The 17,098-nt window shown below is 51.4% G+C and overlaps 1 protein-coding gene across 2 annotated transcripts in view; it reads right to left on the bottom strand.

Annotated features, from left to right (window-relative positions):
* Positions 1 to 14,273, bottom strand: part of LOC101007235 (zinc finger and BTB domain-containing protein 46) — a 32,696-nt gene extending 18,423 nt beyond the window's left edge. The window contains exons 1-3 of one of the 2 annotated variants that reach the window (XM_031661864.1): positions 11,516 to 14,273; positions 10,060 to 10,105; positions 8,997 to 9,970 (exon numbers count right to left, since the gene is read on the bottom strand). In XM_031661864.1, the coding sequence (XP_031517724.1) occupies positions 8,997 to 9,198 (202 nt within the window). In that variant the 5' untranslated portion in view covers positions 9,199 to 9,970; positions 10,060 to 10,105; positions 11,516 to 14,273. Of the gene's footprint in view, positions 1 to 8,996; positions 10,351 to 11,515 lie in introns of those variants that run through there. The other variant, XM_031661865.1, reaches the window with a different exon arrangement.
* Positions 14,274 to 17,098: the final 2,825 nt, after the last annotated feature.

Genomic DNA, 17,098 nt, shown 5'->3' with positions numbered 1-17,098 from the left:
AGAGCTCTACGTTTCCCTTAAATACTGCTTTAGATGTAGCCTAAAAGTTTTGATACAGCATTTTTTTCATTATCATTCAGTTAAAAATATTTTGGCGAGGCACTGTGGCTCACACCTGTAACCCCAGCACTTTCAGAGGCCGAGGCAGGCGGATCATGAGGTCAGGAGTTCAAGACCAGCCTGGCCAATATGGTGAAACCCTGTCTCTACTAAAAATACAAAAATTAGCTGGGTGTGGTGGCAGGCAACTGTAGTCCCAGCTACTCAGGAGGCTGTGGCAGAAGGATCACTTGAACCCAGAAGGCGGAGGTTGCAGTGAGCAGAGATCGTGCCACTGCACTCCAGCCTAGATGACAGAGTGAGACTCTGTCTCAAAAAAAAAAAAAAAAGTTTATCATTTCCATAGTGAATTATTGGTTGACTTGTGATACTATTTGATTTGCAAACATTTGGGGGACATTCTAGTGTCTTGTTACTGATTTCTAATTCCAGTTTGCTAAGGTCAGAGAGTACACTCTCTGATTTCAATCCTTCGATATTTGTTGAACTGAATTATGGCCCTGGTTGGTCTATTTTGGTAAATGTTTCCTGTCCTTTTGGAATATCCTGCACTTGTTTGGTGTAATGTTCAAATTGGATTAATTGTGCTGTTGCAGGCCAGTATCTCTATGAACACAGATGCAAGATTCAAACAAAACATTAGCAAACTGAATCCAATAATACAGAAAAAGAATAGCAGCTTGTGACCAGATGTGTTTATTTCCAGGAATTCAAGGTGAATTTAACATTTGAAAACTGTGTTCAAATCTTCTCTATCCTTATTGAGATTTTGTTTGCTGTTCTATCAATTACCAAGAGGGAAGTGTTTTAAAACCCCCAATTGTAATTGTGAACTTATCTCTTTTTTTAGTTCTGCCAACTTTTACTTCATGTATTTTAAAACTGAGCTGTTGCCAGGAGCGATGGCTCCCACCTGTAATCCCACACTTTGGGAGGCCAAGGTGGGTGGATCACAAGGTCAGGAGATTGAGACCATCTTGGCCAACATGGTGAAAGTCTGTTTCTATTAAAAATACAAAAAAATTAGCCAGGGTGGTGGCACATGCCTGTATTCCCAGGTACTTCAGGTACTTGGGAGGCTGAGGCAGGAGAATTGCTTGAACCAGGGAGGCAGAGGTTGCAGTGAGCCAAGATCGTGCCATTGCACTCCAGCCTGGGCAACGGAGACTCCTCTCCAAAAAAAAAAAAAAAAAAAATCTGAGCCGTTAGAAGCAATACACATTTAGGATTGTTCTATTTTACTACTGAATTGACTAGTTATCATTATGCCAGTCCCTCTGAGTAATACTTCCCAAAGTTTACTTTGATATTAAGCCTTCTATACTGACTTCCTTTTTGGTGTTTGCTGATTCGTCTTTTTCTTTTCTTTTCTTTCTTTTGTAGAGATAGGGTCTTGCTCCATCACCCAGGCTAGAGTACAGTGGCACAATCATAGCTCACTGTAACCTCAAACTCTTGGGCTCAGTTAGTCTCCTGCCTCAGCCTCCCAAGTAGCTTGGATCACTGGTGTGCACCACCAAATCCAACTAATTATTTAATTTTTTTAGAGATGGGGTCTTGCTATGTTGCCCAGGTAGGACTCAAACTCTTGGCCCCACGTGATCCTCCCACCTCAGCCTCCCAAAGTGCTGGGATTACAGGTGTGAGCCACTGTACCCAGCCAAAAAATAGTTTTTAAAAACAGGGCGTGTGTTTTGTTCATTTTTAATAATGTAATTATTGATGTGGCTGGTGTAAGGCTATCGTCTTGTTTTTTTTTTTTTTTTTTTGAGACTGAGTCTTGCTCTCTCCCCCGCGGTGGTGTGGGGTCGGCAGCTCAGCTCACTGCCAGCTCCGCCTCCCGGGTTCACGCCTTCTTCTTGCTCTAGCCTCCCGAGTAGCTGGGCCCCTGGGCGCCCGCCACTTCGCCCGGCTAGTTTTTTTTTGTATTTTTTAGTAGAGACGGGGTTTCACCTTGTTAGCCAGGATGGTCTCGATCTCCTGACCTCGTGATCCGCCCGTCTCGGCCTCCCAAAGTGCTGGGATTACAGGCTTGAGCCACCGCGCCCGGCCTCGTCTTGTTTTTTATTTGTCCTTTATGCTTTTTGTTCTTATTCCTCCTTTCTTGCCTTCTTTCAAATTAATCAAGTATTGTATCAGGCCATTCTTGCACTGCTATAAAATACCTGAAACTGGATAATTTATGAGAAAAGAGGTTTAACTGGCTCATGGTTCTGCAGGCTATACAGGAAGCATGGTGGCATCAGCTTCTAGGGAGACCATAGGAAGCTTCCAATCACGGCAGAAGTCAAAGAGGGAGCAAGTGTCTCACACGGCGGCAGCAGGAGCAAGAGGGAGGGTCATGGGGGAGTGCCCATGCTGTTGATTGACAGATCTTGTCTCATCATGGGACAGCACCAAAGGGAGGAGCTAAATCATTCACGAAGGTCCACAGGCCACCATGCCCAACGTGGGATCACAGTTCAACATGAGATTTGGGTGGGGACACATTGTGGCTCACCCGGTTCAACATGAGATTTGGGTGGGGACACACATTGTGGCTCGGTTCAACATGATTTGGGTGGGGACACATTGTGGCTCACGGTTCAACATGAGATTTGGGTGGGGACACATTGTGGCTCACGGTTCAACATGAGATTTGGGTGGGGACACAGATCCAAACTGGATCAAGTATTATTCCATTTCTTCTCCTCATTGAGCCTTTGAATCACACTACTTTATTTTACTACTTTTAGTCATCATTCATGTGACTATAAAGAACCAGAACCACACGAAAGTTAACTCTCATCTACCCCAATGCTAATAGTGTCATATGTTTTGCTTCTATTTAGGTTTAAAAATCCCTAAAATTATAATTGTTGCTTTAAACAATCAAGATTCTTTTCTATTACTCACACAGTTGCCCTTTCTGGTGCTTTTATATATATATATATATAAAAGAGACTGCCTTGCTCTGTCATCCAGGCTGGAGTGCAGCAGTGCAACCATGGCTCACAGCAGCCTTGACCTCCTGGGCTCAAGCGATCCTCCCACCCCAAGTGGCTGAACTACAGGCATGAGCCATCGCAACCAGCTAATTTTAAAAAACATTTGGCCGGGCGCAGTGGCTCAAGCTTGTAATCCCAGCACTTTGGGAGGCCGAGACGGGCGGATCACGAAGTCAGGAGATCGAGACCATCCTGGCTAACCCGGTGAAACCCTGTCTCTACTAAAAATATACAAAAAACTAGCCAGGCAAGGTGGCGGGCGCCTGTAGTCCCAGCTACTCAGGAGGCTGAGGAAGGAGAATGGCGTAAACCCGGGAGGCGGAGCTTGCAGTGAGCTGAGATCCGGCCACTGCACTCCAGCCTGGGCGACAGAGCGAGACTCCGTCTCAAAAAAAAAAAAACAAAAACAAAAACAAAAACAAAAACAAAAACAAAAAAACATTTATAGGCCAAGCACGGTGGCTCATGCCTGTAATCCCAGCATTTTGTGAGGCCGAGGTGGGCAGATCACTTGAGGCCAGGGGTTCCAGACCAGCTTGGGCAACATGGCAAAACCTTGTCTCTACTAAAAATAAAATACATTAGCCGGATGTGGTGGGTGCCTGTAATCCCAGCTTCTCAGGAGGCTGAGGCACGAGAATCACTTGAACCCAGGAGGCAGAGGTTGCAGTGAGCTGAGATCAAACCACTACACTCCAGCCTGGGTGACAGAGTGAGACCCTGTCTCAGTCAATCAATAAAATAAAAACTAATTTTTTTTTTTTTTGTAGAGATGAGATCTTGCTATGTCGGTGTCACACTCCTGGCCTCAAACAATCTTCCCTCCTCATTCTCCCACAGTGCTGGGATCACAGGCACGGCTCCTGTGCTCAGACACGTTCTGGTGTTTTTTTACTCCTTTCTTCAGTTCTGCGCTCCCATCTGGGATACTTTTTCTTTCACCTGAAGGGCTTTTAGTACCTCTTGTCATTTGGCAATGAATTTTCCTGGTTTTGTTTGCATGACAATATGCTTTATATACCCCTAATTTGTGACGAAGCCTGGGCACAGCAGCTCACGCCTGTAATCCCAGCACTTTGGGAGGCGAGGCCAGCAGATCACAAGGTCTGGAGATCAAGACCAGCCTGGTCAACATGGTGAAACCCTGTCTCTACCAAAAATACAAAAAATTACCTGGGTGTGGTGGCGGGCGCCTGTAATCCCAGCTACTGGGGAGGTTGAGGTAGGAGAATTGCTTGAACCCAGGAGGCGGAGGTTGCAGTGAGCAGAGTTCGCACCATTGCACTCCAGCCTGGGTGACAGAGCGAGACTCTGTCTCAAAAAAAAAAAAAAAGAAAAAAAAAATTGTGATGAATATTTTTGTTGGGTATAGAGTTCCAGGTTGGCCACCTTTTTCCTTCCAGCACTTCAAAGACGTCATTCATTATCTTCTAGCTTCTGTGGTTTCTGGGAAAGTCAGCCACCAGTGTTGTTCTTCTGAATGTTAAGCATTTTTTCTCTGGCTGCTTTTAAGGGTTTTTTTTGTTTTTCTTTTGAGACGGAGTCTTGCTCTCTCACCCAGGCTGGAGTGCAATGGCGCAGTCTCGGCTCACTGCAACCTCCACCTCCCAGGTTCAAGTGATTCTTCTGCCTCGGCCTCCCGAGTAGCTGGGATTACAGGAACCCACCATCATGCCTGGCTAATTTTTGCACTTTTGTAGAGACTGGGTTTCACCATGTTGGCCAGGCTGGTCTCCAACTCCTGACCTCAGGTGATCTGCCCGCCTCAGCCTCCCAAAGTGCTGGGATTACAGGCATGAGCCACTGCGCCCAGCCAAGATGTTTGTGTTTTTCGTTTTCAACAGTTTGACTATAATGTACTAGATTGTTTTGTTGTTGTTGTTTTATTGTTTTGTGTGGTATTTGTTCTGCTTAGGGTTCACTGAGGTTCCTGAATCTGTGGGTTGGTATCTTTCATCAGTTTTGGGAAACTCTCAGCTACTATCTCTTCAGCTATTGCTTCTGCTCCATTTTCTCTCCCTTCCTCTTCTGGAACTCCAGTTACACATACATTAAGCATTTTCACTATGTTCCACATGTCTCTTTGCCTTTTTCCTCATTCTTTTCGATTTTTCTCTAAGCCCTGGCATGGATATTTTCCATGAGCCGGTTTTCCAGTTTGCTCATCCTACCTTCTGTTGTGTCCAGACTGCTTTTAGACTCTCCAAATAATTCTTCATTTCATATATTTTATTTTCAGTTCCAAAATTTCCACTTCTTTTTTTTTTTTTTTTAAGACAGAGTCTTTGCTCTGTCACCCAGGCTGGAGTGCAGTGGTGCGATCTCAGCTCACTGCAGCCTCTGCCTCCCGGGTTCAAGCGATTCTTCTGCCTCCCGAGTAACTGGGATCACAGGTGCGTGCCATCACACCCAACTAATTTTTGTATTTTTAGTAGAAATGGGGTTTCACTATGTTAGCCAGGTTGGTCTCGAACTCCTGACCTCAGGTGATCTGCTCGTCTCAGCCTACCGAAGTGCTGGGATTATAGGCATGAGCCACTGTTCTCAGCCCACTTCTTTTTTATACATTCAAATTCTCTTGAAAGTCTCCCATCTTTTAATCTATCTTATCCATCATTTCCTCAATTTTCTTGCATATGTTACAGATGTCTTCAAGTCCTTGCCTGATAACTGCAATATCTGTTTTTTCTGGCTGGTTTTAGTCATTTGGCCCTTGTATTTAACCTGCCCTGTAATTTCCTAGTAGATGCTAGATATGGCAAATCAAAGAAGGAGGCCACACTTTAGACATTGGCATCTTTTTCCAAAGACACTTAAGTTTGTCTTTTATAATGGTGGTGGTTTGCTTTTGTCTCTGCTAAGTAGATTCTGGAGAATTCCTTTGATCCCGTGAAGGCTTCATTTTAACTTTTAGGACTGGTCCGATTCTGTTTTTAGTTTTACTCCTGGGGAATGAGTGAAGGGCAGGAAGTAAGCTTCAGGGGGATGTGGTCCCTCTTCAGGAGGATGCAGTCCCTCCTCAGGAGGATGTGGTCCCTCTTCGGGGGGATGCGGTCCCTCTTCGGGGGTCTTCAGGAGGATGTGGTCCCTCATCGGGGGGATGTGGTCCCTCCTGGGGGGGATGCGGTCCCTCTTCAGGATGATGTGGTCCCTCTTGGGGGGGATGCGGTCCCTCTTCAGAAGGATGTGGTCCCTCTTGGGGGGCATGCAGTCCCTCTTCGGGGGGATGCAGTCCCTCTTCAGGGGGATGTGGTCCCTCTTCGGGAGGATGTGGTCCCTCTTCAGGGGGATGCGGTCCCTCTTCGGGAGATGTGGTCCCTCTTCAGGAGATGTGGTCCCTCTGGGGTCTCACCTGAAAGCCCAGGGTGTTTCCTGGATCTCCTTCACCTTGCCGGGGTTTGGCCTCCAGCCTGTGTCTTCACGTGCATGAGCACGGAGATCACTGCTGTGCTGCCATGTGGCGTAGCCTCCCACCCAGCACTGTTCTGCTTGGTTCTTGCAGTGTTGCTCTGTGTGCATGTGTGTGTGTGTGGCTTAGAGGGTTGGGGTGGTGGGGGGGGGGGCAGTTGTATGCAGAGGTTGGGGTCCTCCTCTTTGTTTCTTGCCTTTTGGGATTTTACCCCTCAAGTCCCGGCTCCTCTGGCTACCCTGAAGGACAATCTCTGTATCCGTGCACTGCCGTCCGCTCAGGCTCCACTTCCTGTTCCAGGGTTTGGGAAATACGCCAGCAACACTGCTGGGGTGAAGGGCAGCTTGTCTGTATTCTCTTCTCTCAAGGATGACAGCCTTGTCCCACCTGCACTGGCCCCCTTCCCGGATGGGTTACGTGTGTGGGGTTCTTTTCTTTTTTAAGACAGGGTCTCACTCTGGCCCAGCTGGAGTGAAGTGGTGCAATCACGGGTCACTGCAGCCTCGACCTCCTGGGTTCAAGCGATCCTTCCACCTCAGCCTCCAGAGTAACTGTAGAGATGAGGTTTCACCAGGTTGCCCAGGCTGGTCTTGAACTCCTGGGCTCAAGCGATCCTCCAACCTCAGCTTCTCAAAGTGCTGGGATTACCAGCATGAGCCACTGTGCCCAGCTTGAGGTCTTAATTTCTACAGACACACACAGACACACAGGACTGCTATACTGATGGGCACCCAGGTCTGTGAGGTCATTCACATTTTGTGAAAACGGTGAATATGCCAAGAAACCCAGAATGAATTTTGTAGACAGGAAGCGAGCTTTGTGGCAATGAAGGGACCTAAAGAACGAACCAGGCTTTTATTATGGAAATTCTCTTTTTAAGGAAGACTAATGTTACTTACTGATACATTTTTTAAAAATCTCTTTGAAGTTAATCTCTAAGCAATAATATTTCAAAACAGGAGAAGAAATATTTAAGGGAACGTGCTGAAAATACCTTTGTGTGTGTTGCTTTTGTTTTTGTTTTTTGGGCAAGGTCTTGCTCTGTGGCCCAGCTGGAGTGCAGTGGTGAAATCACGGCTCACTGCAGCCTCAACCTCCTGTGCCTAAGCGATCCTCCCTCCTTGGCTTTCCGAGTACCTGGGATCACACATGTACAGCACCGCACTCAGCTAATTTTAAATTTTTTTGTAGAGACAAGGTCTCCCTGTGTTGCCCAGGCTGGTCTTGAACTCTCAGGCTTAAACAGTACTCCTGCCACAACCTCCCAAAGTATTGGGATTACAGGCGTGAGCCACTGCACCCGGCCTGAAAACTTTATATGCTGAATGAATGTCTGTGTAGTTTCAGGGGAAAGAATGTCAGAAGTAAGGATAAAGTCATACTGCTATCTATCCTAAAAATGTTCTTACAGCCTTTATCATTTTACTATCTGCCACGAACATTTTTTTTTAGGTTCTATGGCACATGTCTATGCTTTTTAAATTGTTTTCAAAAAGTTAACCAAACTCTTTCAGCAAAATGGTGCGGAGAGAATCTCTACAATCAGGCCTCCTTATCAATCCCCCAAGACAACTCTCTCCCTGCTGGGCCCACCTGCTGCTCACCCTGGAGAGCAAAGGGCAAAGTCGTCGTGCAGCCTCTGATGCCTCTGCTTCAACAGCACCAGGGTGTGCCCCACCCATGAACGCAGAGCCTAGGCGTGGGCTAATCTCACAGTCAGATGCCACATGTTGCTTCTGTCACGGTGCCCAGGTTGAGACATATCATCTCAGGTCCAACAGCTGAGAGATCTTTTTTTTTTTTTTGAGAGGGAGTTTCACTCCTGTTGCCCTGACTGGAGTGCAATGGCGTGATCTCCGCTCACTGTAACCTCTGCCTCCCGGGTTCAAGCGATTCTCCTGCCTCAGCCTCTTGAATAGCTGGGATTACAGGCGCCCGCCACCAAGCCCCGGGTAATTTTTCTATTTTTAGTCGAGACAGGGTTTCACCATGTTGGCCAGGCTGGCCTTGAACTCCTGACCTCAGGTGATCCACCTGCCTCGGCCTCCCAAAGTGCTGGGATTTTAGGCATGAGCCACCACGCCTGGCCAAGAGATCCCATTGTGACCAATAAAAAAAGAAAAGCTTCATTTTCTCTACGACTGACATTACAGTTCCAACAGGCATTTGCATAAAGAGGTGTCTGGCAGCTCGGAAGGCGCGGCCTGTGTGGACTGCTCTCCCGACTCTCGCAGATGCCAGCAGAGCGCAAGTCACCTTTGGTAAAATGCCCCAAACCTCGCTAGAAATCCCACTTTTCTCCATCTTCAGAAACTCATCTCAGGAATAAAGATTTGAGCAACTAGGGGAGGCTCCAGCAGACAAGACTGGCAGAGTGAAGAGGGGACCTTCCGGAAAGGGGATGGGCTGTTGGGCAGATGGCGGGACACGTCTCTGGTCTGGGAGTGGGCTCCCCCGACACGCCACTTTCCCTGCCAGATGGCACTTCTGGTGATTCCAGAATCTGGAATGGGGGATGCCTGTTTCCCTCCCGAGCCCACCTGCTGCTCTGGGTCCCCGGAGCTCAACAAGTCCACAACCACCTGCTCTGAATAGAAAGCTGACATTGAACCTAATTCGTCTGACGAGGACGGGCGAGGGCACCGCGGGGCGCTCTTTCTGAAAAGCAGCACATTCCTGTGATTCCACGCCAACACGTAGAGCGCCACGCACATGCCAGGCACACACCACCAAGGACGCCATGGCAGGCTGTGTCCTTAGATCTTCCTAGAAAGTCGCTGGGTTAGAGCTGTGTGGCTCCACTTCCCATGGATGGGGGCATGTTTTCCTGTCCCCGAAAGCCCCCGTCCCCACATGTTGGCAATCCCGTGGGATCTCGGTCATCTGAACCCCATCAGGCAGAAGCTGGAGGTCCACCTGCCCCACCTGCCCACCAGCTGGGCACGGAGACGCCTTCACCTGGCAGCGGCCGGCAGAGGACTCGAGAAATGACCACAGAAAGGCACACACCGGCTCCCGGTCACAGCTCTCCACAGACGTCCCCTCCCAGACACGGCTGTGCAGTCACCCAGCTCCCCCCTGCTCCAACACACTTGAGAGTTCTCGCGCATGGGCAGCTGCACCTAGCCGGCCACCGGGACCTGGTCACCAAAGCCCTGGCTGCAGCATCGAGGCAAATGCAAACGCTGGCTCCAGCACACAGACCAGAGGCACCCACAGTTCTGTCCCAAACCACTTCCAGCAGGTGCCTTTGCTTGTCACTTGCTTCACGGGGCTCCTTAGCTGGCCTCAGGGTAAAGCTGTCAGCACCCAAGGAGCTCCAGGCGAGGCCAAGCCGTCCTGACACTGGCTGCTCCCAGGGCTGGGCAAGTCCATCCAGGCCTGGGCTGAAAGAAGACTCCTCAGGCATCCTGGACAGGCCACAGGCCCTGCAGAAACCCACCCTGGTGCCAGCGGAGCCAACACTGGAAGAGGACAGCTCCGCCCAGCTCTCCACGCCATGAGAAGTGTCCATCTAGAACCAGAGACAGACAAGTTACAGACCGTCAGGATGGGATAAAAGCGGCAAGACTTCTAGGTGGATGCTCTGCCACCCTTACTCACCTGGGACATTGTCCAGTCGCTACAGAGACAGCCTGTCAACAGCCATCTGGAAAGGAAGACTGTAATTAATTCTCAATGAAGAGACACTAAAAAAAATATGCATTAACAAAACATTAACGCCCACCACCAACACTATCCTGTGAGAAATGACTCGTGTAGCAATAGCAATTAATTTCAAAATCCAAAATGTGTGGTTGAGGCCAGGCACCAAGGCTCATCCCAGCACTTTGGGAGGCCGAGGAGGCTCACGCCTGTGATCCTAGCACTGTGAGAGGCTGAGGCAGCTCATGCCTGTCATCCCAGCAATTTGGGAGGCCGAGGCGGGCGGATCATGGGGTCAGGAGATCAACACCATCCTGGCTAACATGGTGAAACCCTGTCTCTACTAAAAATACAAAAAATTAGCTGGGCGTGGCGGCGGGGCACCTGTAGTCCCAGCTACTTGGGAGGCTGAGGTAGAAGAATCGCTTCCTAGAGGTGGAGCTTGCAGTGAGCCAAGATCGCGCCACTGCACTCCAGCCTGGGCGACAAAGCCAGACTCCATCTCAATAAAAAAAAAAAAAAAAAAAGTGGGTTGAGCTCTTGTTAAAGAATTTTTTTTCAGCTGGGCGCAGTGGCTCACGCCTGTAATCCCAGCACTTTGGGAGGCCGAGGCGGGCGGATCACAAGGTCAGGAGATCGAGACCACGGTGAAACCCCATCTCTACTAAAAATACAAAAAATTAGCCAGGCGTGGTGGTGGGCGCCTGTAGTCCCAGCTACTCAGGAGGCTGAGGCAGGAGAATGGCGTGAACCCGGGAGGCAGAGCTTGCAGTGAGCCGAGATCGTGCCACTGCACTCCAACCTGGGGCACAGAGCGAGACTCCGTCTCAAAAAAAAAAAAAAAAAAAAAAAGAATTTTTTTTCTCCAAGGAGGCAAACACGCCCCATGGCCCTTTCTTTACAGAAGAGACCCTGCGACTTCAGGCACAGGAAGGAGAACACCTTCCACCAGGGCTCTGCGCAGCTCCGGCTGGGGCAGTGGCCTCTGAGTCGGGGCTTGGCCAGAAATAGGCAGTGACCGGGCCTGGAAGGGACCAGCCGCCACCACTGAGCTCTAGAAACTGATGTTTCCAACCCACTGCGACATGAATTGAATGTCTTTACGTTAGGGGAAAAAAAATTGCTCAAAATATAAAAACCAATTCAACTTCATACAACCTGTTGCTATGGGAGTGGAACAATTACTGCTGCAAAAGAGAACAGCTTGGCTGACCTAAAACGGGCTTTCTCTGTACCTGGGTGAGTTGAGGGTGGCAGAGAAGGGCACATGGAGAGCAGGTGCCACCAAAGAGCCTCCTTGGAGGTGCCCAGGCTCATCTGGGTCGTGGCCACGAGCACACGGGTATCAGGGTCACCGCGCCCCCAGTGTTTGGCCCAGCTGCCCCAGACAAAGCTGGCCACCCTGGTGTCTTACCTGAGCTGGGGGAGGCAGCGCCGGCTCCCTGGGCTGGGTCTGGCGGTTCCCCAGAGCCCATCCTGTGGCTCTGAGGGTGGAGGGTGGAGGCTGGAGGGGCTTCTGCTCTGCCATCAGTGACCCTCAAAGGGACCCAGGCCCTGGGAACACAGGAAAGGAGGAGTCTCACCCACGGGAACGCGTACCAGCCGCTGGGTTCTAGAGAGTTCCAGAAGCACCGATGATCTTCCCGGTATGCGGTGCGAGCCCGGTGATGACCCGGGGGTCTCGCTGGAGGCAGGTGTTCAAGTGCTTTGATCAGCTGGCCGACCCCAAATGTCTGGGGTCTCCACCCGTGACTTCTCCAGGGTGGGTCTCTCTCCTGGGAGCCAAGTGATTCCAACAGAGGGTTTTGGTGGAGGGAGTCGGAGTGTGAACGCGTCTGGACTGCAGAAATGCTCTCCTGATGAGAACACCGAGGCGCGCCGGCCTGGGCTGCCTGAAAATGCACATCCACTAAATCCCTTTGGTTGGTAACTGTTCACGATTCCAGTCTCGATCCAGAACCAAGGTAAAGTTCTCGATTCATCCTCTAAATACCAGAGGGAAACAGCCTTTAAACCACAACCAAAACAAAGACAAGCTGAGACTGTTCTCTGCAAAACGCCTCCTGATGCCTGGGCTCAGCCACCTTCTCCAGTAACTAGCCGGCTGGAAGCAGTGCCCCCAGGAGGGGACTGCAGGGAGCTGGGATGAGCTTCACGGGAGGCGGGACCGCACCGCCATGGCTGTCCCTAGAATCCTTGACTCTTTAAAAGAGTGAGGGGGGTTACACCGGCAACACTCCAGAGGCCGTGTCCCACATTTCCAGGCACGGCTGATGTGGGGCTCACAGCCTCCTGTCCCCGGCCGTCGGCCAGCCAGCGGCACATCCTCTTCTTGTCTGTGTGAAGTCGGCATCTTTGTGCTGCTTGCAGACATGAAGGCAGCGCACACCTCAAGGCCCCAGGTCAGCGCCAGCCCAGCACAACTTGTGGGCAGCCATGTTCTGAGTCTAAATGACACTTTTCATGGTTTCTACTGGGTGAACAATGACTATTAACAGGGAGGAGGCCAGCCTACTGCTGAAATGCTGAAAAAGGAATAAAAGTAAGCAGAGCAAAGTTCAACGGAATCAAACGAGAAGTACAGCAAGTCCTCTGAAAGGGATGTCAGAGATTGGTGGTCTACTAACGAAACTGCCATCTGTTTAATTTAACAGCCAAGCCAAGGTTATTGGTCCTACAAATCCAAGGAAACTAGTTCAGTTTTTCTAGAATGTTCCAGAACCATCCCCAAAGGCCCTCTGAGTGTCGGCTGCTCTGTGCCTGCTGCCTGCATATTTAATGGTTCTCTAAATTCAGAAATCTGTGACCACCATCCCATTCTTGTGCAAAATTGCCATGGCCGGGCTGTATTTGTTCAACCACGGTGCATTCATGATGAGGAGAACCGGGCAGGTGGTGGGATCCCCACCCCAGCACCCCACGCCACAAAGCTGCAGTGGACACACAGTGAGGACCGCCGTGTCCCCCTCTGTTTCCTGCACAGCACGCCAGGCCACTGGGAGATGCGTTCGACGGGACACCCTAGACCACACTAACAAGAGGCCCAACCCTGGAAATGCTCATCGCCTGCAACCAGCACACAGAGGAGGTCGCAAGTCAGGACCGGCCATGCCCGGCACAGCAGCCACGCCCCTAGAACCACAGCAGGGGACACGTCACGAGGAGGTCGCAAGTCAGGACCAGTCACGCCTGGCAGAGCAGCCACACCCCTAGAACCACAGCAGGGGCCCCTAGGACCACAGCAGGGGCCACTTGCCCTCCCAGGTCCTCTTCAGAGCTCTCCTGACTTGAAGCTGCATTCCCTCCGCTCTGAGGGCAGGGTACCGGGTGCCCTTGCCCAGCCGAGGCCGCTCTTGTCTTTTCTCTTCTGATGGAGCAGAGGAGAGGAGCAGGCGGCCCCCAGGGCTCAGGGTTGAATTTCCAGAGCTACAGGATAGGGGGGCCACGCCACAAGCCACAGTGAGCTGCCCCCTCTCGCCGACCCCACAGTCACCCCCACATTCAGCAATGGGAGGACACGGCTCTGCGTCCATGCCCCTCCAGAAGGCGGGGAGGGGGAGAGGGGTGCGATGGGGTCCCGCCGGGCCTGCTGCTCCCACACGGTGTTGAGAGAATTAGAAGTCCATGAGTTAAACGCTTCAGATCAACAGACGGTGTCAGACCCCAAAGTTCAGTTCTCTCCCCCGATCGGTGTCCACCCAGGTACCAGCGAGCGGGGCTGCGCCATGAACTCTGAGGAGTTCCTCCTCCACAGCAGCCCCCATGGCAGCCCCCACAGAGGCCAGGCCCCTGGACCCCACGTTCAAATCACACTGAGGCGCCTCGGCTGAGGCTTCCCTGGACGCAGGCGCCAGTGTCCATGGTTTACTTCCGCGAGGATTCTGCGGGACCACCTGTCGGGGACCGAATGCCTATGACAGTGAGGGAGGACCACCGAACTTTGGAAAATCCAAGTTTTTTTCTAAGTATTTCTATTATTTACCTCAGTGCATGATGGAAACAGGGAGGAGCCATGCAGGATGCCAGAAAATTACGTTTTAAAATAAGCTGTCCCCTGCCGAGTTCTAGGGCCTCTCTGTCTGCTGGGCAGGCGTCTGGGTCATCCAGTTCACAGCCCGACAAGCGAAGGATGCTGACAACTTCTAAACCGTATTTACAGAAAACAAAAGGGAAAATTCTCCCCCCCGCCCCGCCCCGACTGAGTTTTGGTCCCGTTGCCCAGGTTGGAGCTCAATGGCGTGATCTCGGCTCACTGCAACCTCCTCCTTCTGGGTTCAAGCGATTCTCCTGCCTCAGCCTCCCAAGTAGCTGGGATTACAGATGCCTGTCACCACACCTGGGTAATTTTTTGTATTTTTAGTAAAGACAGGGTTTCGCTATGTTGGCCAGGCTGGTCTCAAACTCCTGACCTCACGTGATCCACCTGCCTCAGCTTCCCAAAGTGCTGGGATTACAGGTGTGAACCATCACACCTGGCCCAAAAGGGCAAATTCTTACAAGAGAGATGGAAAATTTAGAATATTAAAAAGGAGGCTAGAACTTAAGAGAAATAACAAAAGACCCACCAGCCAACTTCACCTGGAATTAGTCACAGCTGTACTAAAAATCGAGTGAGATGGGACCGGGTGCGGTGGCTCACGCCTGTAATCCCATCACTTTGGGAGGCTGAGGTGGGCAGATCGCCTGAGCTCAGGGGTTCGAGACCAGCCTGGCCAACACGGTGAAACCCCGTCTCTACTAAAAATATAAAAATTAGTGGGGTGTGGGGGCACCCACCTGTAGTCCCAGCTACTTGGGAGGCTGAAGTAGGAGAACTGCTGGAGCCTGGGAGGCAGAGGCTGCAGCAAGTCGAGATAGTGCCACTGCACTCCAGCCTCAGCGAGACAGTGAGACCCTGTCTCTAAAAAAAAAAAAAAAAAAAAAAACTGCATGCACCCACACACAAACACACCCAGGAGTGCCGGGTGTGCCCTCACCCCACCTTCAGGATTTAGGACACACTCAGGATGCAGAGGACACAGCACTCTCACTGCAGGGAGAGGCCCTGGGAAGAAGCCAGAACCATTCAAGGTCCCAGCCTCGGGCTCCGCGGCCATTCCCCCCCACGTGCTCAGGGGCTCCCTTCCTGAAAGGAGGGGCCCAGAACAGAAAGGCCCCGAGGAGGAAGGGGAGAAACTGCCAGGGCCGCAGAGGCCGAGCTGGGGTGTGCGTTCCCCAAGGTCAGACACTGGCACCGGGGGCCATGGTTCAGCTGCCGCGGGTGAAATGGACATCTGGGGGGAAGCCGTGCCCTCCGGCCCCATCTGCTGCACACACAAACCAACAAAGGTTTCATGGACGAAGCCACACCCAGGGAAGGCTGTCAAGACGCAGAAACAGTAGAAAAAGCACAAACAAATCACTTCCCCCAAGTCCAACAGCTTTTTTTTTTTTTTTTTTTTTTTTTTAAAGACAGGGTCTCACTCTGTGGCCCAGGCTGGAGGGCAGTGATGCAATCACGGCTCACTGCAGCCTCGACCTCCTGGGCTCAAGCGATCCTTCCATCTCAGCCTCCTGAGTAGCTGAAACCATAGCACAGGCGCCATCATGCTTGGCTAATTTCTTGTAAGGACGGGGTTTCGCCACGTTGCCCAGGCTCCCACAGTCATTCTGAATGACCAAGACGCACCAGCTGTACCCGCAGTGCCGCACAGGAACTGGGTGTGTCGGGGTCCCTGCCCTGAGTGTATACGACGGTCTGAGAGCATCCAGAGGAAACAGCACCCAAGCCCCCCATGTGAAAAGGTGGTCAGAGGGGAGGGCGGTGAGGGAGGCCCGGGATCCCCCTCCGACCACACCCACGGGCATGCGCTGCTGGCCGCACCCAGCCTGTCCCTCCTGATGCCCACGAAACGTGTCCAGCACTCCATCTGGCCGGCTGCAGGATGCCTACATGCCCTGTCACCGCTTCCTGGAAAGGTCCCAGTACCCCAGGGTTTGGTCAAATCCAACCATTTCTGCTAACAAGTTCACTTTTGCATTCGAGAGGGGACGGGGCCAACATTTTGGAGCATAAATCACAAACGCTCTGCCTGCACTGTGTTCGATGTTTTAGAAACACTATTTTGTTTGAATTCACAACAGCTGTGTAAGTAGCACCCCCCAGCCCTGTTTTTCAGATGTGGGAAGTGCGGCCTCAGGACGTCTGCGAAAGCCCAGCCCGCAGCTTGTCTGTCTGTGCAGCGCTCAGCCCTGGGCCTCACTTTCAGGGCCAAGACCCCTCGGCCCGCAGCTCCTTGCTGAGCACGCAGAATAAAGGGAAGGTGAACACCACTTTCCACATGTAGTCTTTATTACCCACAAACAGTTGGCATCAGTGCTCACACCAACGCGGAAATTCGAAAGGATATTTTAGTGCGCATGGAAACAAAGTTGTAAAAATACTGTTTTTTAGAGCAGCGTAAAGAAACAGACACTTCCCAAATCCCAGCATCAAGGACGGCTGGCACGTTTCCTTCGCTTCACTCAATACTTAGGAAACAATGGGTCCACACCACTCATCACGCCTGGACGCCAGCCACGGAGGTGGGAGCCTCTCACACTCCGAACTCGCTGCCTCCTCCCCTGGAGAGAAACGGGACGCACCTCACTCACTCTCAGTCGCACGCTGAGCACCAACTCTGCACTAGGTGCCAGCACCGGGCCTTGCCCAGGGGCCTCACGTGAGCACGAGACCAGAAGGCAGCTGGCTGGGGGCTGGCTGCGGTGGGTTTCTCGTTTTTTGTTTTTTGTTTTTTTTTGAGACGGAGCCTCGCTCTGTCCCCAGGCTGGAGTGCAGTGGCGCGATCTCAGCTCACTGCAAGCTCCGCCCCCCGGGTACCCGCCATTCTCCTGCCTCAACCTCCCGAGGAGCTGGGACTACAGGCGCCGCCACCGCACCCGGCTAGTTTTTTTGTATTTTTAGTAGAGACGGGGTTTCACCATGTTAGCCAGGATGGTCTCGATCTCCTGACCTCGT

Source organism: Papio anubis, unplaced genomic scaffold (genome assembly GCF_008728515.1).
Source record: "Papio anubis isolate 15944 unplaced genomic scaffold, Panubis1.0 scaffold271, whole genome shotgun sequence".
Taxonomy (NCBI): domain Eukaryota; kingdom Metazoa; phylum Chordata; class Mammalia; order Primates; family Cercopithecidae; genus Papio; species Papio anubis.
This window is presented reverse-complemented; position numbering and strand designations above follow the sequence as displayed.